This window comes from Talpa occidentalis, unplaced genomic scaffold (genome assembly GCF_014898055.3).
Source record: "Talpa occidentalis isolate TD23 unplaced genomic scaffold, MPIMG_talOcc4v2.1 talOcc4.13, whole genome shotgun sequence".
Lineage (NCBI taxonomy): Eukaryota > Metazoa > Chordata > Mammalia > Eulipotyphla > Talpidae > Talpa > Talpa occidentalis.
This window is the reverse complement of record NW_023601322.1, coordinates 65,419,874-65,442,871: the sequence shown is the minus strand read 5'-3', so window position 1 is coordinate 65,442,871 and position 22,998 is coordinate 65,419,874. Positions and strand designations below refer to the sequence as shown.

The 22,998-nt window shown below is 39.9% G+C and overlaps 1 protein-coding gene across 5 annotated transcripts in view; it reads left to right on the top strand.

Annotated features, from left to right (window-relative positions):
* ARHGAP26 (Rho GTPase activating protein 26) overlaps window positions 1-22,998 on the top strand; it is a 506,434-nt gene that overhangs the window by 297,837 nt on the left and 185,599 nt on the right. For all 5 annotated transcript variants that reach the window (XM_054694289.1, XM_054694290.1, XM_054694288.1 and 2 more), the window contains one exon: window positions 3,524-3,560. In XM_054694289.1, the coding sequence (XP_054550264.1) occupies window positions 3,524-3,560 (37 nt within the window). The remainder of the gene's footprint in view (window positions 1-3,523; window positions 3,561-22,998) is intronic.

The window sequence follows — 22,998 nt, the reverse complement described above, 5'->3', positions numbered from 1 at the left end:
GACACCTTTTATTTCAGAAAATTGCCCTGTGTCTGAAGCTCAGTCTGACATTAGTAGGCAACTATGAGATCTGTAGATAAAGGTTTTCCTGGAACTTTTTTCAAATGTCAAATTTCATGCTCTTTGTTTCTACCAATATGGAAGGTATTTATGAACTGTAGGCTACTGGTGTAACTTGATAGTTGTATGCATTTGCCACTGCCTGGTAAAGTAAAAGGATTGGAACATCCCTGTAGAGGGAAGATCTACTACTTATCAGCTCTGTGTCCTTGGTGAATTATGTAACCTGTCTGGGCCTCAGGTTCCATATGTATAATATGGGACTAATGTGAGTTTCTAATGCATATGATGGTTAAAAGGATTAGATGTTATTGTATTGTGCACAGTACTTCAGTGCGCAGTGAACAAAACCCTTCCTGCTTGATCCTCTCCTGTGCTGCCATCTGGTCTGTGTGGTGGTGAGGCTGCTCCTTCAGCTTGGCCTTCCCTGTTGGGCCATGTAGTCACGCAATCCTGGTGGGCATGGTTTGTTAGCTCCATTTCAGAACTCTTTCTGTTTGCCTCATTTACCCAAACTAGACAGAGATTAATGGTCTTTCCTCAGAGGATTGTGTGGCACATGTTTCTGGTGCCTTTGGCTCATTGATCACACCTCTCCAATTGGGGAAATGCTTGCATGTCCCAGGAACTGACCTCCTGAGACCTAGGACACTTTGCCAGAAAGTAATCTGTTGCAAACTAATTAGGGAAAGCAGTAAACCCTACATTTCACTATTCCTTCTAGATTTTGCTTTTTATAAATAGGAGTAAGTTTCTCTGGGATATGATGTTTCAATTTAATGGGAGGAATGAAGAGATCAGGGTTGGCTGAAAAAAATAATTGCCAAAATATGGTCTCTTCCCTGCACTTGCTTTAACCCAACTTTCCAAGGTTAGTGAATGCCATTCAGTGTGGACCGCTGGTGCTCGCTTTTATGAGGATACTTACTTCACTCACAGCTCACAAGGCCTTGCAAGATTGCATCTTTGCCTCTTCTAAAACTCTACTTTGCACTGATTGCCAATCACATCCAAAAGAATGTGCCATTTCCATCTCAAGGACCTGCACTTGCTGTTGCCTCTGGCCCCTAATCTTCCCAAGGAGGTCCTTTCTCGTCATTCACGTCTTCGCAAATATCAGCTCTTCAAAGCTGCTCCTCTCCACCCCAGCTCCACAGTAGCCTCTTTTAATTTCTCCATTGTACTTACAATTCTGTGTACCTGTTTATTTCTTCAGTAGTTGGTGAATTCCATGAGAGTGGTGATCATTGCTGTCTTGTTCCTCTGTATCCCCTAGCACATTACTTGGTTGTTATCCACACACAATAAATATTTGTTGGATGCATGTGTGGATATACAAATTAATAACTTGTAAGTGACTTTAGAAATCACTCATTTAAAGAGGTATTTTAAAGCTGGTATGCCCTTGTTTGATAGTCACATGGGTAAAACCAATAAAAACAAAGGGAAGGGTGGGGGTGTTTGGATACCTGGAATCTCACTTTTCTTCCAGACCTTTTGGTAGTCCTTCTATGGCTTCTGCATGGCCCAGTTTGAAAGCCATGATCTAGATTCTTCATTTGCATTGATGGTGGAGGCATTGCTGAGGGAGCAAGGGCATCCATGTTCCCTCTAGTGCAGACAGACATATGCACAGCCTCTGTATCAGCCTCTACCCAGACTCTGTGATTACTCTTCCTTCCCCACAAGTCCTGTGAACTCCAAGCAGCCTTTCGCCTATAGCATAGCCCAAAACCTTTTGCATTTGTCTTGTGCTGTTTCAATATATTTCTCTTTCACAATCTCATTTGGTCCTCTTAGCAACCCTGGGAGAAGCAGGCAGAATAACTATTATCACTCCCATTTTGTAGATGAAAAAAACTAAAGCTAAGTAAAATAAAGTAACAATGATGAAAGCCAGGCCAGGATCACAGTCTTTTGACTCTTAACATCAGGAACCTTTTCTTTCTTTTTTTTTTTTTTTTTTTTTTGTGGAACCCTTGCCGCCGGCAGCCGGGGAACGAACCAGTGCTGCAGAGGCTGCGGGTAGCCTCGCAGCCCAGCACTCAACCGCTGCGCCACCAGGGGAGGCCCAACATCAGGAACTTTTGTTTTAAGTTATGATTTGCCAGCTTCACCCTCTGCCTTTTCATACAGCAGAATCATAATCACCAATGAAAAATTTGGGCACTAAGATTTTTTTTCTAATGCAGTGACTTTATCTTATTTAATGATGTCAACATATCAGGGATTGGCAAACTGGCCCACAGGTCAAATCCAGCTCACCAGCTTTTTTGTATGGCCCAAGGAGCTAAATATGGTATTTACAGATGAACTTTTGCAATTATCTTAATGATAGGAAATACTAGCTTTGAACCTTAATTAAGCTAAATGTTATCCTCCCTTTAAAAAACAAATCTGTTCTTCTGATTAGTAGACCTGTATTTCAAAAAATTATACTCCTTGGAAAAGATATTCCAAGTGATTCTGATGACCACTATTGGTTGAAAACCACATATTTAAGCCCTAAAGAGATGGAGCCAAAGATCTCTAAGATAAGAGCTATAGAACCATGAAAGGAATTCTTACCTACTAGGAATAGTATATGTATATTTAGGAAAAATTGTTACATTTTGAATTTTGTCAGCAAAGTTTTGTGGAAATTCGTTTTCTCTCACTGTACCTGCATAATACCATCTATTTTGCTTTCTGACCCACTGAGCCTAAAATACTAAGTATCTGGCCCTTTACAGAAAAAACTTACTGACTCTTGTAATATGTCATTGTCTGTTTCATATTGAGGCATTTTCCTTCTTTCTGCATTGGGGCACTTCCCTTTTTATGATTTCTATAAATCATAGGAGGATTTTTATTACTAATATTTCCTTTATAACATTCAAACTTGCAAAATTATATAAAGTAAAAAATGATTGGCCCAAATTCCAGTGTTAACACTAACAGTATGTGCTATATTCTTGTCCAACTTTGCCTCTTACTAGCTATGAAACCTTAGTTAACATCGCTAAGCTAAGTCTCACATTCTCCATTTGTAACACAATGATAGTAACAGTTCCTGCCCACCAGAATTGTTGTGTAGATTATTTGAGATAATTCTTATGAATTGTTAAGCACATTGCCTGGTGCTCAATTAATACCTAATGATTGGCAACTAATTTAAAATTTTTCTCCTGTTTTTAAAAATGTCTTCCATACCCACATAAGTTTGCTTTTTTCTAAGAAAGAAGGAATATGCTATTTTTTACAGTAAAGCGGCACAGGTGATTCTGAGGCATACACACTGAAGAACAGTTGAAATAAATACAGAGAAGTAGATAATTATAGAAGGGATTCATATTTGGATGCCAAAAATTGCCTTCCATTTTACGGCACAAAGTAGGGAATGGGAGAAGGGAATCATTTCGTTCAGAATACCTGTAGGACAGTATAAAATGCACACAAATAAATGTTTATTTCTGTTTTCCAGGTCTACAACTCGAACAAAGACAGTCAGAGTGAAGGGTGTAAGTATGTTGCTTGGGTAATTTTCTGAAGCTGGAGTTGGGGTTGGGCTTCCTGAAGTTGCTGTTCCACAGTAGAACCATCAAGAAGTGCTGTGGGCATGTTGGGTTTGCACCGTTTTCCCCCAGTGCAAGTGAGAATCTTCTACCCTGACTTCCCATGTGAGTGACTCCAGGAGATTCATTCTGTGGGCCTGACTGGCAAGGCAGTAATCACACCTTGAATTTATATATTCCATCACACTTCAAAAGCATTTCATGTACATTATCTCAGTTAATCTCAGGTCTTCTGAAGAATGTAGCTCCAATCACCGCTTAAAAGTAACTTAATCCAATAATATCCTGCTCCCCAAGAGTCCTGTTCTATGAGAATGCCAAAATTAACTTTGCTTCCTTCATTGTCTCACTCCAAGGACTGGAAAGGCAATAGCTATCTTAAGCAATCACTTAGTATGTCTGTGCTGATTGTTGCCTCTTTGGAGAGGAAAGAGTGGAGATGGTAAACTCTGCTAATACTCCCCTGTGATGGTGACCCTGGACCACCTCTGTAGAATACACAGCACTCTTCCCCTCTACTGGCTCTAAGCTCTGGTTAATCAGTGATTTCCAAGGGCACCTATAACATTGTAAATATGATGGTATTAAAACGAAACTGCAACTGCTGGAGTGTTTGGGGTGATTATCTCCTTGGTACATAGGAGAAAAAAACAAATGCCTTCCAGGTTTGCTGCAAGGGAACAGAGGAAATCCTGTTCCTTGGCCTTAGATTTACTTTGTAAAATTCACTTAGAAAAACTTTAAAGATAGCCATACCATGAATTGCAGCACTGTCAGAAAAATCTATAAAACAGTAGCTCTCCACATGGACAAAAGGGTGAACTTTTTTGGATTGTTTGACTTTTTTTTATATATGAAATTCATTATAGGACAGAGGTTTTCCTTCTTTTATTCTTTCCAAAATATAGGTTTTACCTGTTTTATGTAAAATATAAACTAATTTGGAATGGTTGCTATTGGTAGGTTAAGAGATCTTTGGGGCTGAGAAAATGCTTGTTTGTTTTACCTCAGGAATTGAACAAGGAAAAATTTGTTTCAAGTAAATAGTCAAGAAAACATATTCAACACCCGCCCCGCCTTCCCCACCTAGGTGGGATTATTTTAGAGTATCTGAAATCCACTCTGGCTAATTTGGGTTTAAATAACAATAGGAAAAAACATTAGTAATACTAATGAAGGGATATGAAAAACTGTAGAGTAACTGCAAAGTAGCTCAAATATCTGAAGAAACAGCCTTACGAACAGTGCAACTGGAGATCCAGGAATGAATGGGAAAGGATCTTGTGAATAATAGTAGCAGAATGATAAAGCTCTAAACATTCTTTAGTCCTTGCCAAATTCTTTTGAAGATTTGGGTTCCCAGGAAAAATAGAATCAAATGAGTCTAGTATAGAACCATGGGGGAAAACAATATCCCTTTTTTGACAGTTTCAAGAGCCCTGCATAAAATGGGGATAGTATAGTTTGCTAGAGGGAAATTAGCGAACACACCATGATAGGAAAGGATGGATACCCACACCATGCCCCAGCCTGGAACACTGTACTCCTATAATAAGAACTGTGGGGGATGAGATGCAGATGAATGGAAATCCCCAACCAAAAGTTTGCTTGTAACTTGTGACTTTTTCAACCTGCTTCTCTTGCTACAAGATGTATGCCAATAGATTTGAAAGACAGCTGTGATTCTAATGGTGGGCATGCCAGCAGGTTCTACCATTCTTTAAAGGCCTTTGGGTATACATGTATTGAAAGACTTTGACACGAGAATATCCTTTGACTCAAAAATTTGTCTTAAAGAAATAGACTGAAGTGAAAAGATGTTTGTATAACCAAGAGGTTCACTGGGGCATTGGTAAATGTCCAATAGGAAGTTGATAAATCCAAATGTCCAATCCAAATGTCCAATAGGAAGTTGATAAAAAAATGTTATAGAATACTATGTAGCCTTTAAAAAGAATAGGAACAGCACATTGTTAATTGAGTTTTTTTTTTTAATCAGGCTATAGAAGAATGTATTTTGTAAAATAAATTATTTGACTCATGTAGATATGATTAAAAAAAGTTTGGAAATAACATTATCAAGCTCTTACTCAGAATAGAGGGTTGAGTTTATCAGGAGACACTGACTTTCTACTTGTCTGTATTTTACATTGCCTACAAAGAGCCTGTATTTTGCAATAATAGCTATTAATAGGTAACATTTATAGACCTCCGTGTTCCAAGCATGTTTTATGCACATTAGCACATTTAATACTTGCAACACTCTGTGAGATAGGCACTTTTGACCTACTTTCCTACTTTGTAGATTAGGAAATGGAGGCTAGTAAGATCGAGACATGATTTAATCTCAGTTCTGTCTAATGCTAAAGGCTTTGCTTAACCGCAAGGATATTCTACCTTCCTGGGAAAAGAATTATGCGAAAAGTTCCATTTTGAAAAGCATAAACACTTGCTACATTTTGCTTTTGGCATCCGGTTCCCAGAGATTAGAGTTGGCTGCCTTTAGTCTCTGATGCTTCTTCAGTCACTTACCCTTCATTTAGCAAACCAGACAGTAAAACGTGGGTTAAAGCATACTGGCCACTTTTTCAGGAGTGCTTTCGATAGAAATTATTTTTCTAGGGTATTATTATCCTGAATGAGGTTCCATTCACTTATTTCCAAGCTGACAGAATCAGGGTAGTGTTCTAGGTTGGTGCTTCCTCACCTCCTTTGGCATTGAATGGGCTGCCTTTTCATACCATGCAATTCCTTAGCTCCCCTGCACTCTCAGAGTGGTTGTACTTGTCTCAGTGGCAGTGACTTGCAGTCTCACCCCACACCCACCTACCGGGCTGTTCAGCCACAGGTGGCACTATTGCCTAGGGTCTGATTGCTTTGCAACAGTTTTTCTGCTTATACCACAATCAAAATTCTTCTGAAAATGAGAAGTCAATGTGATGTAAATTTAGGAGCAATGCATGTTTTTTTCTACCTTTAATATCGAGATTTCAAATGTCTGGCATTTTCCTTTGCAGAAAATGAAAATGTTTTGATGGGAATTTGAATGTCACTGTTTTTATCATTGAGCCAGAAATGTTTTGAAGGGGCAATATTTTGGGGACACTTCCAAATTTGTTGCTTTTTGTATCTTGAATTTGTATCTTGAAATTCCTCTCAGGGCATGCAGTGCCTGTAGGGTATAACACAGGGCTGAAAGTACTATCTGTCAGCTACTGGTATTTTCCCACTGGCCCAGCTACCAGGGAGAGAATGACAGCAGAGAAATACATGCACATTTCTTTGCATAGCACTTTTAGTCTCCTCTTCTTTATGTTCTATTTCAAGCTCATGCAGAATAGAGGGATTGCATTAATCATCCTCCCTGGCTTGGGCATGTTATCATCACAGGCCCCTCCATTTATTCATTCATTCTTTCATTTTTTTTTTTTTTTTCACTCCCTTCCCCAGCTCCTACTTCTTTCTTTCCCTGTTGGCCACCATTCTTATGTGTCCTTTAAAATTATTTTCTTAGAGGGGCCTCCCTGGTGGCGCAGGAGGTTAATACGCAGCACTATGAGGCTATCTGCAGCCACTGCAGCACAAGTTCAATCCCCAGCCAGGGAGGTGACCCACATGGCACAGCAGACCTCTCCTGTCTCCCCCACTGCTCCCCTCAGTATATTTCAGTCAGTTTGCCTGTTCTGTGTCCCATTCTGGCTTACACCCCAGCTCTTGTATGCATAACTAAATAAATCTTAAAAAAAATTATTTTCTTAGATAATGTATATCTTTTATCTACCTATATTTTTAAGTTATAGAGATGGTTTTATGTCTTTTTTCAGTTTCTTTGCTCTATTAGCATTGTATTAGGAACCATCCATGGTCCGCTGTCACTTTCAAAGTACAGCTTCTGCCTGCTAAGTGCTCCAGGGTGTCTAATGCTGTATATCTAGTTTTGCAGAGATCCATCCATCACTTGTTGCCTCCAACTCCCATATCCTACTGATACCGTCACGAGGAATACCTTGTACATGTCCCCCTGTGTAAGAATTTTGGGGGGATATAGTCATGAGGAGAATTGCTATTCAGTCAAAGGGAGACATGTGCTTATTTTGAGGAAATGCTTTCATGTTGTCCTCCACAGCAGTGGGGCCACAGTCTAGCCAGCCCTACATGAGGATTTCTCTATTCCTGCCAAATTTGCCATTACTCAGATTTCTAATATTTTGCCAGTCTGATAGAAAATGATAGGTTTTTGTTAATTAGCATTTTTCTGATAGTTAATGAATTTGAGCATTTCCTCATATGCTTGTGCACTGAGTTTCTTCTGTTTATTGCCTGTTAATGTCCTTTACCTATTTTTCTATTGCATTTGCCATTTTTTTCTTGTTGATTTGTAAAGTTCTTTCTTCTAGGCATTAATCCTTTGTTGGTTGTAGACATTTTAAATATATTATCCTGTTTTGTCATTTGTCTGTTATAAGTGTAATATCCTTCCTGATTATGGAGCCTTACTTTTTCTGCATTTAGATTCATCTCTTGTTTTATGCCTCTGGCTTATGAATTCAAGTTGCTCATTGAATAAAGTTCTTTAAGATTCATGTCACATAGATGCACACCTTTTTCTTTTGGCCTCATGATTTTGCCCTTCATATTTAGGTTTTTAATCCAACTGATATCTACCACTGATCTACCATTGTATATAGTGTTTCATGAAGATCCAGTTTTATTTTTATTCAGTTGAAAAATGAGTCGCTTCCACCAATATCTACTAAACTGTCCGTTCTTTCCCCCTTGACTTATGAGGCCAGCTTTGCCGTATACTCTGTTAGGTTTGCATATCTGAGGTCTGCTCTGAGCTCTATTTCCTTAGTATGTTTATTCTTGGGCTGATACCTCTCTGATTTTAATATGTTGACTTTGAGGCAAGTCTTGGTATCCGGTGGTTTATCTCCTCTCTTTTAAAGGGTTGACTTACTGCTTGTAGACTTGTATCCTCCTGTGAAAATTCTAGAATAAGATTAACAAGTTTCTCAAAACTTTCATTTTCTTTGGGGTGCCACTGAATTGTATAGATTAATTTGGGGGAAGATTGCATGTTTATGTTATTAAGTCATCTCTTCTAAGAATCCATGTCAGAAGCAGGGAGAGAAGCCAGGAAAGAGCCTGTTTTCTCCAGTGTGCTGTTATTTTGTAGCCCCACCTGAGGGATGGTGAGAAAGCCAAGAAGTTGGCAGAGCAGATACATGAGTCCTGTGCAAGAGAGTAAAGGAAGGACAGGCTTTTATACTGTAAGCTGGTCTTTTCCAAGTTTGAAGTTTTCAGTAATAAATGTCACTGTCTACTTAGCTCTAAACAGATTAGTTTGTTTACAGAAATGCTACTCTCCCACTGCTTCACCAGCTGTTGGAAGGCTGAAAGCTGACAGACTGAGAAAGAGAGGTCTCAGTCTCCTAATCTTGACTTCATAGTGCTGCTTTTCCTAATGTGAGCATTAGCTCAAATTCCACAGGTTAATCGGATTATTTCAAAGAAATATGCCTGAGTTTTGCCAAACAGCCCTTCTTTTGCACTCGAGGACTTGACTTAACTCTGACCCTCTGGCTTTTCAAGAGAACATTGTAGCTCTTGACTATGCTCCCCACTCTTGTTTAACATGTTCCTGTTGGCGCCTATTTGAACCTTTTACTAGATTTTACTGCAGGAGGTCAGACTTCCTGTAGCTCTGCATTCAGTTCATACTTCTCACAGTTCCTAGGGTCTGAGGTCCTGGGCTACGTGAGTATCAAGGGGTAAGGACACCCAACAGTGGCACCTGTGCCTCTGCCTTTAAGGCATTTATGATCTGCCCTGGAGGTTCAAATGGGGAGATGGTAGACAGATGGCCCGGCCATGAGTGTGGGTGTGTTTACTGTAAAATTCATGCCATCAACGTATGTACCCAGTGTGCAGACAGAATGCCCAGAGCCAGTTGGAATGGGTGTCTGTCTAGACTAGAAAGACTTAAAACATGGAAACTTCTACCTTCCCTTGTCTTCCTCCTCAGAAGAAAATAGAACACTTCCTCTTTGCTTTCCAGTCTTAATCTCTTCATTTCTTCTAGTTTGTTTTTAATCTAGTGTTTTACAAACTTCCTTTGTATTTCTATAATGCTCAAGAACCCCCTCGATTTGTCTTTCAAACTGGGAAATGGGGGGTGGGGTGGGAAGAAGTGATTGGCACAAAAGTGCAAAGCTGGAATTAGTATCTCATCATGTATATGGTCTCCACATTGAGCAGTAGCATGCATACCTCACTTTAAGAAATGCAGTCATGAGAAAACAGCACCTCATTCCTAAAACAGCACCTCATACAGGTTTAAAAACATGTATTTTCACTTGTAAAAATGATAGGAACTCATTGTAGAATATCAAAGAAATATGACAGGACTTTTCAAAGATTCAATAAAATCATCTGTAATACCAGTGCAGAGATATTTCCTTCATGCTATTTTTGTGTGTTGCTGTGTATTTTGGTTTAATTTGAACTATACTGGATATATTTGTTTTCATTTTGTTTTTAAAAATTTACCCATTTTTTCCCACATCATGATAATTGTTTATAAATATCAATTATAATGGGTGTTTCATATTCTGTCATAGGATTACATTGCAGTTTGCTGAACCATTTCCTTTGATCTTTACCTTTTCCTATCATTGGATATCTTTACCACATTTTGACTTGCTGAGTGTCCTTGTAGGTCAGTGTTTGCACACATTCAGACAATTTCCTGTGGGTAGGTGCTGCCATGTGGATAGGAGAGAGCTGTTACCATGGAGGGACTGTGTGAATGATGTGTTAGCACCTGCCCTTGGAGCGGAGGATTGGTGCTGGGCCTCTCTAAGCTTACATTTCCTTTTCTGTAAAATGAGGATAAATAATAACTCCTAGCTCATAAGGTTGCCACAAGGATTAAAGTTCAGCACCAAATCTGGTATATTAGCTAATCAGTACCCAATTACTGTTGGTTATTACCCTTCTCATTATCTGGATGGCAGAACTGCTCCGGAGCAGAGAGCATGGAGGAGATTCAGGGCAGCCACTAGCGCTCTTGCTTTTTTCTTGTGACTGCATTTCTTAAAGTGGGGTATGCATGCTACAGCTCATGCCTAGTCATTTTAGATTGTCCCCGCCAAACATTTTGAGTTACAGTGTAGATTTATATATTTGAATGTGTTTTCAGGAGAAAATATAAGCACTTATAAAATTCCTGGTTTTCTAACTGTTATTGTTTAGTACAGAGGTCAGTTTATTTCAGTCAAGGAGCAGATAGTAAATTACTTTCAGTTTTGTGATACTGTTTTAACTCTGCTCTTAGAGTGTGATAGCAGCCCTAGACTAGGTGGAAATGAGTAAGTGTGGGTGTTCACTAATAAAACTTTACTTACAAAACAGGCAGTGAAGAATTTGGCCCATGGACTCTCGTTTGTTAACCCTTAATAAAAGGTTAGGTTTTAAAAATAAGTGTTTAAGTGGTATGAGTTCTGGTGGGTCTCATGAATATGGTGATGAATGGCTGCCATTCGAAGAAATGATGTTCACAACTACCAAGTTTACAAATGAGCAAGCAGGATTAAAGAGGTCAGGATCACAGCATAACTGGGAAGTAATAGAGCCAGTGTTCAAACCAGAGTCTGCCTGATTGCTAGGATTATTATTCCCCTACTGTTATCGATGTGCATAAAATCTTTGCTGTGTTCTACCATTCTGTGGCCAACCCATTCCAGCTGGAAGGAGTTTCATGATTGGTCTCTCTTAGTTTTTGAGGGGGCACACAATATTCCTTCTTAATGAGCTGCTTTATTAGAACCATCAGTGCCACTTGCCTCCTGCATATGAGGCTGAGAGCACAGAGTCACATATTTTAATGACTCTCAAGCTTTCCAGGTACAGAACTGTAACATGGCCTGCTACTGACCCACAGGCATTTGGCAACACAACCAGAACTTCTTTATGGCTTGTTCCTGTAACTAATACTTGTCATTCTTAGACCATCATTCACATCAAACTCCAGTATTAAGGCTTACTTATTTCATGAAGACAAGATTGAGGAGCAGGAGAGGAAGTAGGGAGGATATCATTGTCTTTGCTGTTTACCCATTGCCTTGCCCCTGACTTGCACATTCCTTTCATCTCTATGCCTCAGCTTTCCTATATCTACAAAACATAAAAAGGAGATTTGCTCTTGAAGATTGAAGGGAAAGGCTTGATAGGATTACCTGGGTCACCATTTTTAAAAGGTTCTAAAGCTTTCAGCCATTAGTCAAAGTCCCCTAGTCTCACAGCGAAGGGCAGAAAAGAGGATTTCTTTTTTCCTCCTACTTCCAGTCACCTTTGCCTTTTGCAGTTAGAAAACCTTGATTGAGAGGTAGAAGGCTGCAGCTGGTAACCAGGATCCCCTGTGGGATCAGAGCCATCCTGTGGCTGCCAGGTCTCCACTGATCGGCGGCTTATAAATAGAATGTTTCCCTTTCTGAACCTGAGAAGGATGGACAGCATTAATGGGCATGGCGGCCTGGCCTCCATGCGCTGGCCCACGAGACAGTCAGCTGAGTGTGCTTCTCCCCAGTTCTCCATCCTGCCTGCCAGACCCCAGCCTACTGAAGGCAGATGCGCACTCTCTCCCTTCCCTGAATTTCCCTCTGGCTGCCCCTGAGTTCCTCTTGGCCCTTTTCCTTCCCTTCTGTGCCATGGCAGTTCTCTTGCTACCACTTTCATCTCCTGAGCTTATAGTCAGGCAAAATGGTATAATTCTAGCTTTCCTAAGTGCTGACTTTCATTATGGAAAGTATAGGCAAAACCAATTTGCTCTGGCCCACATTTTGAGTCCAAATTCTATTTTGTTGAGCAGTAACACTCCAGATTGGATATATAGCCTGGACTGGGGGGCTGAGAACTCACAAGAGAGGAAGTTGAAGGAATGTTTGTTTTCTCAGAGGTTTCTTATATGGGTTCCTACCCCTTTTGTTTGGTGAGACCCCTGTTCCTCAAGGGTATAACTGGTGATGCTGCTCTTCTTGAACTCACAGGGACAATCAGAAGCTTGTCCCAAATGACACTTAACAAATACCTCCTCTCTCTCTGCCAAGTTAGACTGACAGATGCAGCCAGTGTGTGACTTTGCTATGGCCTAATATCCCCTGTTCCCCTAATGGTGTGGGCTCTGTAACTGACAGCAGGCCATAGCCTGGCAGGCGCAAGTCACCACTTGGCATCCTAGTTTGGTTTTTGGCCAAGGGTAAGCAGGTCACTGACTGTATCTTTAACTCCTAAGGCCCAGTACAAGGCATTGTTGAGGCAGGGACTGAAAGATTTCCCTCACTGCCACCAAATGCAGGTGCTCCATTAGTGTTTATTGAGCACAGACTATGTCCTTGGCAATGTGCTCAGTGTTTGACATACATTATATCACTTGCTCTTTTTAAAAACCCTCTGAGGTAGATGGTATTATTCATCCCATTTACAGAAGAGAAAATGGAAGTTTCATTCTGAATGGCAGACTTGTGGTTACTCAAGTTTATTCCTTCCTGCCTCAATCAGAATATTCAGAGTGTACAACTCACATTCAGCATGTAGGATTCAGCAGAATCTATCTAGTACTACACTACAGCGGGGGGTGTTGAGTAGTGGCTTGGAGCGTGGACCTTGGAGTAACTTTCCACAATATTCCATGTGTGTTTGATGAGATACACTTAAGTCCAGCCTCATGTCTTACTGAGTTTGACCTGGGAAAATGAATGTCTTCAGAGCTAGGTTTCTTTTTCTGTAAGATGAGGATAACTTTAGTATCTATTGATATAAAATTTATTTGTTGGGAGGATTAAATGAGAGTAGGATGGAAATCTTTGTTTCAGTGGTGCCTGCATTCTAAGCAGTCATTTAATGTTGACCTCTGCTGTTATTATCAACATTATCATTATGCAAAACTATTTATATAAAAGTACAACTTTTTGTGTCTTTATGGTACTTTCGACAGATTGTGCTTCACAGACATCGCCTTATTTGATTTTCCACAGTGCCTGATCTTATAGATGAGGAGAAGGGTCAGCGAGGCCAAGTATGCCTGTCTCATACAACCAGTTAATGGGGCCTTGGATTTCAAATTGTAGGCCTTTGATTTTGAATGCCATCTATGTCCCTGCCCTTGGTTAGATCAGAATATGTCATGACCAAAAAATATCCAAGCCATTCCTAAGGCAGATCAAGGTGAGAGAACAGGCAAGTAAAGGCACAAGAGAGAGCTAGCTAGGCAGAGGCAGTTGGTTTTCTGCTTGAAACACTTCCCTTTTCAGAAAATGGTGATGATCTCCTTTGCTGAAAAATCGTGGTTCAACCACCTATGCCTCAAGACAGAAAGGAATCGAAGCTGTTGAATTATAATTCATTCTCAGGATGACCAGGTCCCCAAACAGGAGACAAATGGTCCTGATTATGCTGGTTGGTGTTACCACGTTGTGCAGTTAGCGTTAATCTTTCACTGCTGTCCTGATTGGAATTCTAGGGTGGATGGGGATATTGCAGATATAAAAAGGAGAGAGGTAAAAAGGAAACACTCTTTCCTCTGCAAGTTGATCTTAAGCCTGTACTATGCAAGAATCCAGACACTGTCACTTTAGCCGCCTGCGTCTTGCTGAGGATTGGAACACTATCCACAGCTGTCGGAGAGCCTCCTTTGACTTGGGCTGGTTTATTCCAGACCAGACAGGGATTTTGTCTCTTCCCTACTTTCTGTTTTCTCCTTTTTCACTCTGTATCCCTCTCTGATGATTTTACTGTGTGTGTCCTCAGAAACCATGAAAAAGAAGATCGGTGTCTGTGTATCTGGTAGGCTATGGAAGGTAAATCTTATTGGCAATATTCATGCTAAGGGGCTGAACTCCAGAAGCTACCATGTGTTTAGCCACCTGCTCACCACTTGAGGTTCCTGGAGTGTGGTGACTTCTTTAATTATAGGACTTCTTTAACTATTCTTTAACTTGGTGTCTTAGCTGGTAAAATAGTGAATTGTATTTGTCCTTCTTTCAGGAAATATTAAAGCTACTATAATGAACAAGGCAGATAACGTTCCCACTCTTACGAAATTAATTAACTGACAACAGTTAAGCAAGTAAACAAAGCTATACTGTCAGGTGAGATTATGGAGAAATAAAACTGCTACAGTCCCAGCAGAAGATGATGTGGCTTGGATAAAGGTGTTCAAAGCAGAGATGGTGAATTATAGTTGAATTCTGGATATGTTTTTTAGTCATTACTGAGAGGACTGGCTAATGGCTGGGATGTGGGGTGTGAGAGAAAGCAGGGCACATGGGCCTCCCCGGTGGCGCAGTGGTTGAGCGCTGGGTTGTGAAGCTGCCCGCGGCCTCTGCGGCGCCAGTTTGATCCCCGGCTGCTCCCCGGCCACCGGAGGAGGGTCCCACATGGCCCGCAGACCTCTCCTGCCGCCCGCTGCTCCCCTCAACAGTGTACTTCGGTCCTTCTGCCTGCTCTGCTCCCCGCTCTGGCTCTGGTGAATTCTCTCACCCTCCTGCACTTCTGACTATACCCAGTGCATGTATAAACAAAGCAAACAAACAAACAAACAAATAAGTAAAAACGTGCCTCTATTAAAAAAAAAAAGAAAAGAAAGCAGGGCACAGAGATGACTGAACTGAGACTTGCTGGCAGAGTATCATAGTTCTCATCTTGTCTTTCCGCAAGTGGAATGTAGTGTGGTCAAGGGCACATTAGCACAGTAGCTCCCAATTGTGACTTGTGTGTAGCCGCCTTGATTTCTTTTCACATATACATCTACCACCTGTCTTACTACTTACTATTTTTCTTTAAATCAGTTCGCTTTGTATCTAAATTTATTTTTATAAATATATCATGCTATATATGATATACTTGTAACTTTCTCATATTCATTTAAAATTAAGTGTGTGATTAATGCAAATATTTATTTGTGAACTGCTTGGAATCATTTCACAAACTACCAGTTGCACAAGTCAACATTATAGATTAAGATATGTAGCACTGGCGAAGGGGGATGGTGGTATAGACATTGTCACCTAATTAATAGTTAAACATTTCTGTTTGTCTTTAATGATAATAGTTTTCCTTGTTTGGGATATAGTACAGTGTTTTCTCAAGCACAGTCCTCACATTGACTGAAACATAAGCTCTGGGCAAGCATCCAGAATCTGCCATACAACAAGCTTGTCCCTGATTCTCTTGTCTGCTGACTTGAGAACTACCTGGATGGAATAGGAAGAACCTAGAAAATGTGATGCCCAGACTTAGACCCTTTCTGGTAAGTTATGTGAAGCAAGGGAACAGGAGGGAGTAGAAAACACTGATCTTTGGAGTTAACACTGTTAAAATCCTGGGCCATTATCTTCAAAGTTCTTTAACCTTGTCAGAACTGAGGTTTCCTATCTAAAAAGTAGGTTGATGATGATAATATCATGCATTTAAGTACTTAGTCCAGAGCAACACTGTTTGCTCTCTAAGTGTTTGCTACTGCTACCACCATTAATATCACTTAACGTCAGAAGCCTGGCTTTTCTCATCATAAAAACTTAACAGATATATTGGGAAAATCAAATAAGCTATAATTTATGAAGGTATTCTTTAAACTATAATGTATTATCCTTTATTATGCTCATTAGTGTGGAAACACAGCAAGAAATTATTAGTAAGAATACTAACAGTATTTACCCAATAGGATTATTGTAAGGATAACATGAAACTTGGGCATGAAAAATATTTTATCAGCTGGAAAGTTTTATCCAAATATTAGGATATAGTGACATTCTAATATTGGTTGTACTGGTAGTGACCTTTTATGGAATACCAAATAAGTAACAGTTGCTGTACATTTCATTTGATCCTTCCAATACCCCAGAGAATTATCCCTCACACTACATGAGTGAGGCAGGTGAGTCTAAGAGGGACGAAGTTCCTCACCTAAGATCATACATAACAAGAGGTTCAGAGACAAGATTCTAATCCACGTCTATCTACCTTTATAGCTCATTGTTCTCTTTCCACCACCTACAATTTGTGTCTGTATGACTTCACTTAATAATGAAGTTAGTTCACATTCCCAGAATACTAGTCAGGGAGCAGAGTAGGCAGTGGAGTGGGATGGGGCACAGAGTATGGGGAAACTGTTATGGGATTAAAATTTGGCCATGGGTAATCCCCAAAGTAGAATTTACACCTGGATAAATAAAAACCAACTGGATACCTTTCCTGGGCCCCACTGGAGGCTTCGGAGAGCTGCTGTGAAAACTGTTTTCCAGAGGACACAGCCACGGAACCCTGGCAACTCTGGGACGTCAGATAATTAAGTGGAAGGACATGGGCTCCTCTGAGTGTGTGAGCCACTTACAAATTATTCTCCAGGTGGATTTTATATTCAGGTTAATATGGATGTTTCTCTTCATTGCTTTTTTTTTTTTTTAAAGATTTTTTTTAAGATTTATTTATTTATTTATTTATTTATACAAGCACTGGGTACAGTCAGAAGCGTGGGAGGCTGAGAGAATTCACCAGAGCCAGGGCGGGGAACAGAACAGGCAGACCGACAAAATACACTGCTGAGTGGAACAGCGGGCATGTCAGGAGAGGTCAGCGCACCATGTGGGACCATCGCCTGCGGCCTGGGATTGAACCAGCGCTGCAGAGGCTGTGGGCAGCTTCGCAGCCCAGCGCTTAACTGCTGTGCCACTGGGGAGGCTCTCTTCATGGCTTTTAATGGTGCTGAAATTGATTAAATTCAGAATAAGCTAGGTAGGCCAGACTCTAAAGAGCCAATCGCATTAGGAAATTGAGTAAATTTCTGTGGTGAGAACACGCCCCTGGAGCTGTCCATAAAATGGTGGCCTGCCCACAATAATTCTGAATTATTTTTAAGTATAAAATATATTTAAAATGTATTTTAAATATAAAAAATATATGTATTTATATATTTGAGATATATATATATATATATATAAATAGATATATAAACTTCCTTTACCTCTCGGTTTTCTCCTTTTAATGCAAATATTCAGCTCTTTTAACAAATTCCATTTCTCCTAGGAAAAAAAATTAAATCAAAGGAAAAGTTCAGTAAGTTTCCCAGGGGGAAAATGCTCAGGTTTGGGAAAACCTGTTGAATTCCAGTGACAGGAAAATGGCCATCCATTTCAATGGCTGTTGAGACTAATTCAGTAGATCAGTTTCTACCTTTGGAAAAGGGTTTGTCTTCTGAAGGTCTGTAGATCTCCAGGATTCATGTCTGGGGTAACTTTGGAGTGTGTTCTAGAACACAGTTTACTTAGACACTGTATTCATCAGACAGATGAACCCATGGTGTGGAAAGGTCCCTTCTAGTAAATATTGGTGATTTGGACATTTCTTCCCTCATTTATTGGTTTTAAGAGTATTGAGGATTGAAATAGAACAATAGCAGCTCAGTTATTTTCAGAAAAGGGGTTCCTCCTGTGCTGGAGAAGTGAGGTCTGTTGACTAGCACAAAAGTGTCAAGGTAAATACTCCTTTTATAGGGTCTTTCTGGACCCTCAGGCCTGTCTGGCCATTTAAATAGCCCAGTTATCTACCCTTGTCAACCCCAGGTTCATGCCATATGTAGTTCAGTGATGATAACAACTCAATGGATAAGCAAGGAACTTCTAAAAATGTCCAGGAAAGCCTAAACTTGGCTTTGTCTCTTCTGTTTCATGTCTTGGCATGCACAGCTTTTGTTGTTCCTTTCTGTTGGACTCATTCTTGAGGCTGTACTGCTGGGTGGTAATACCTCTTTGTATTGATACAGGAAGGAAGGAAGTGGTTAGATCAGGCCATTCATTTCTTTATTTAACCTTTATATCCTCACAAAAGATGAAAAAGCTGAGGACCAGAAGCTTAAATAACTCATCTATTCTCAGAGGGTTTATATCAGTCAGAATTTGAAAGGTCATTTCAACCACACCATATTGCCCCTCAGCAGCTCTCTAACATTCAGTCACTAATTTATTTATTCTTGGATCCAAAATGAGAAGGTACGCAAGTTACATGCTTCCACTTTGTTTCCAGCATTATTACAGAGAGTGAAAAACAGATCTAATAGTGAATAAAATAAATTAATAAAGATGCACATGGACCATTGTGTTTATGAATGTATATTTAGTTTGGTAGGCAGACTTTTTTTTTTTTTTTTGCAAGATCATATAAATAAATGTAAGCTTGCAATCGCTCCTTACTCTGAAGGAGCGATTATGGTACTATATCAGAGTATATCATGGGGGCATTAGCCTAGGTGGGGAGCTCAGGGAAACCTTTTTTGAGGAATTGACTCTTGAAGAGAAATCAGAGGAATAGGAGTTACTTGAGCCAAGAGACTTCCAGGAGAAAGCCACAGCTTGTGCAGAGAAAAAGTATAGTCAACCAGTGGCTCTGAATACAAGCCAGTGTGGTTGGGTAGCTGAGTTTTGGGGCGTGGCCTGAGGCCCAGATCATGCAGAGATTTGTAAGCCAAGTGAAGGATTTTGCTGTCCTCCCAAGACTTGTGGGGGTTCCATTTAAAGATTTTAAAACAGGGAGGTGATGCAATCAGAATTTTGTCAAGATTGTGGGGGCTCCAATGTGGAGAGCAGTGTGGCAGGGGGGTTAGAGGAGGAGTGAGGAGGCAGCTTCGAAAGTGATTACAGAAGTCCTAGCAACATGATGGAGACCAGAACCACGTGGCAGAGGGGAAGATGGAGAGAATTTGGCAAAATTAAGAGACAGTAGGAGAAAAAGATGAGGGAATTGGTGATAATTTGGATATGGGGGAGATAAGACAGGAGAGTGCTAAGGGTGATGCGTATAGTTTTGTTGTAGTTCTCATGTAAATACCTCCACCTCCACACCTCATTTTCTTAAGGGTGGAAAGAGCCAGGGAAAGCATCTCAAATGCGGTAGCAGAGGCTGCAGAGCTTGGCAGTAGTGGTTATGTTAAAATCCATGTTTACCTCACCCACCAGCCTCCTTTCAAATAAGAAAATAGTTTGCTTAAATGTTATAATAAATTCATTTAAGCCCCTGAGATATAATAGTCAGTTTCTGGATTGAAACTTCCTCTCTCCTCTCAGCATTCATGTCCCAGCCCTGATAACACAAACCCCAATAGTCTGCCAGACATCCTCCTCCCACTTCTAGTTTTGCCCTAAACTTTCCTAGTAAACAGAAGGTCAATACACCTCTCAAGTGTTCTCATGAGAAACGTGAGAAACACAGAACTTTGAGAAAATGGGTTTGTGCAACCCTGGCTCTTTCTTTTCTCTAAATGGAGACCAAAGTGAAACAAGGCTTCAAGAGTTGGGAAATGAAAGTTAAGAGGATGACACATTCCTCACTTGGCAGGTCAACCTGAGTATTTGGTGCAAGCTCTGTGAACATTCATTATACAACATGTGTTGGGCTGCCCTGTGCAAACCCTGGGCAGAGCTGACTTGAGACTGAGGGAATAAGACATGCCAGTCTAGAGCTTAGTGGTAGGACCGTGGATGTTGGGCCTAGGAGGCACAGGTCCTGCAACAACTCATCACAAGTCCTAGTAAGGGAATAATGCAAGCCTAGTAGATATTTAATGAGAGATTATTTCTGGAGATTATAAGGATACAGAAATTGCAAATAAATCCCTGACCTTTTCTGAGCCTTGGCTCAGTGAAAGAGCTGAATCACCTGCTTCAGGGGATTAAGGATAGCCGCTTCCATCTGGCAAGCTGCTCAGACTTTTTCTGTCATTAGCAAACTGCTTGGTGGTGATGGTGTTCTAAACCTTTTAGTGTGAACTCGCTTTTTAGAGTAGGCGATCTCAATTAACTTAGATTATGTACCTGCTGGGCAGAAATCAAAACTAATAATCAGGTTATGTATGCATTCTAGTCCCTATTGCATTGGTGGCACTGGTGCATGTTAAATAATAAAACAGTTGGTAATCATTAGTACTGTAATCATGACATTATAGGAAACTCAAGTTAATGAGAGTAGAAGTCAACCTGTGTGTCAGGTGCATGCATGTGTATGCATGACAGAGACAGAGATACAGGAAAGTGCCCAGGCAGTGAGCATTATAATAACTGACACCAGCTCCAGTTTAGAAATTTAGAGCAATAATTGATAAACTGTGTTTCACAAGTTGCTTATTGGGGAACTGTCATTTGATAAGAATCCTATTAGCTCAGTTGTATCTACTTATAATACTATGATAATTATCATCAGTGTGCAACTTGAACACATTAGGGGCTAATAGTTACCTTAGTGTTTGACTTTGCAATATGTAAATGTTATATTCATTTGAACTTAGACAACTGACAGATACTAATAAATTCTAGGTACATGTGTGGTGTGTAGCATTTGTATAATATTTATTTCAAGAAAAGGAGACTGGGGGTTTAAACAAATTGAAGAACTCATAATGCTAGGAAAACCAAGGAAAAGCATTTACTCAGAGAATTGGGGAGGGAAGAGTATATTTTGCTTTGCCATTTTCTAAAGAAGTAATTGTAGTTAATAGAAGTTGGTAGGATTTCAATTTTTCTGGACATACTACACATTTTACTCAGTACAGTATACATTTTTCTGGATATACTGTACCTTTTTCTGGACATAATTAATTCTTATGAGAATTAAATGAGATAATATATGCATAGTACTTCTAATTGTACTTGGAATATGGTAAGCTTTTAATGAATGCCAGATAATGTTTTTGTTATTCCTGTACCAACTTATTCTTTTCCATTAGACAGTACTTAGTAGGAAAGGATCTGACTTCCAGCAGATCCCAAAGAATAGGTCAAGGGCTAACTTACCTCTGGAGGGTTATCTCTAACTCTGTTCTCACTTCTGCTAGTTGGGCTGATGGCTTTAAGAGCATTTGTCATCTGACCACTAGGGTTGTCATTGTTAGCTGCTAGGTTATTTCCAGTTTTCCAAAACTTTTATCCATGTTCATTAGGGTAAGGAAGCAAAATAGTCTTTGTCTGGACAGTTTATCAATTCCTAGAATAAGACCATGTCCACAAACCAACTTATAAAACACTCAGGTTTGTAGTCAGTCTCCACAGCTCCTCAGAACACTGTTCAAAAGAGCAGTTCTTTCTCTCTTAAGCTTCTTTCATTATCATCCCTATGACTAAGCACTTAAGCACTTCCCAAAAGTTGAACTAAAAGACTTCAACTGATTATTGAGTCACAGTTATAAATATTTTGGAAACCTTAAATACAAAAAATAATTTTCCCTCTGACAGATACTTTCCAGTAAGCTGTATTCTGACTACTATATAAAGGAATGAAAACCCTCATCTGCACATGCGGAAAGATGCCCAACATCATTGGTCATTAGAGAAATGCACATGCAAACCACAATGAGATACCATTTCTGTTAGACACCTGATAGAATGGCTGTCATCAAAAAGACAATAAAAGATGTTGGCAAGGATATGGAAATATTGGAGCCCTCCTGTGTGGCTAGTGGGTATGTAAAATGACACAATGCTCTCCAGAAAGCAGTTTGACAGATCTTTAAAACCTAAACATAGCTACCATATAACCCAGCAGTTCCATTCCTAGGCATATATTGAAGAGAAATGAAAATATATGTGCACACGAAGTCTTAGATGCAAATGTCCCTAGCAGCATTATTTACAATAGTCCCATAGTGGAAACAGCTGATGAATGGATAAGTGAAATGTGGTATATCCAAACAATGGAATGCCATTTAGTTGTAAAAATGAATGACATCTTGATACAATGTAGATAAACTTGAAAACATGATATAAGTGAAAAAAGCCAGGCACAAAAAGCCACATGTTACCTGATTCCATTTATATGAAATGTCCAGAATTGGCAAATCTCTTGAGAGAGAAAGTAAATGAATGATTTCTAGAGGCTGAGGGAAGAGGGGATCTAGGGGATGACTGCTAATGGGCATGAGATTTTTTAGGGTTGATACAAATATAATGGAACTAGTAGTGATTGATGCATAACTTTGTAAATACAATAGAGTTTGCTGAACTGTAAGATTTAAATGGTTAAACTTTATGGTATGTGTAGTATATACCAATAAAGCAAGTATTTATAAAATGTTCCCTTAGATTCCCACAGATATTTGGCCTATGTATCATCATTAGTTATTAAATTTGGAAAATGCTTATTGCATGAGTTAATTGAGGTTCATTTGGAGGAATGATTTCTCTCTGTCTTGCAACTTCTGCTCATAAGGCTCGATATAACACAATTTTGGAGTAAGTGCTTGGTTTTTACTAGAAACTCAAGGGATTGAGTCAGGAGACTCCTTACAGCATTAAGAAAATAAAAGTAGGGCCTTCCTGGTGGCTCAAGGGGTTAAGATGCA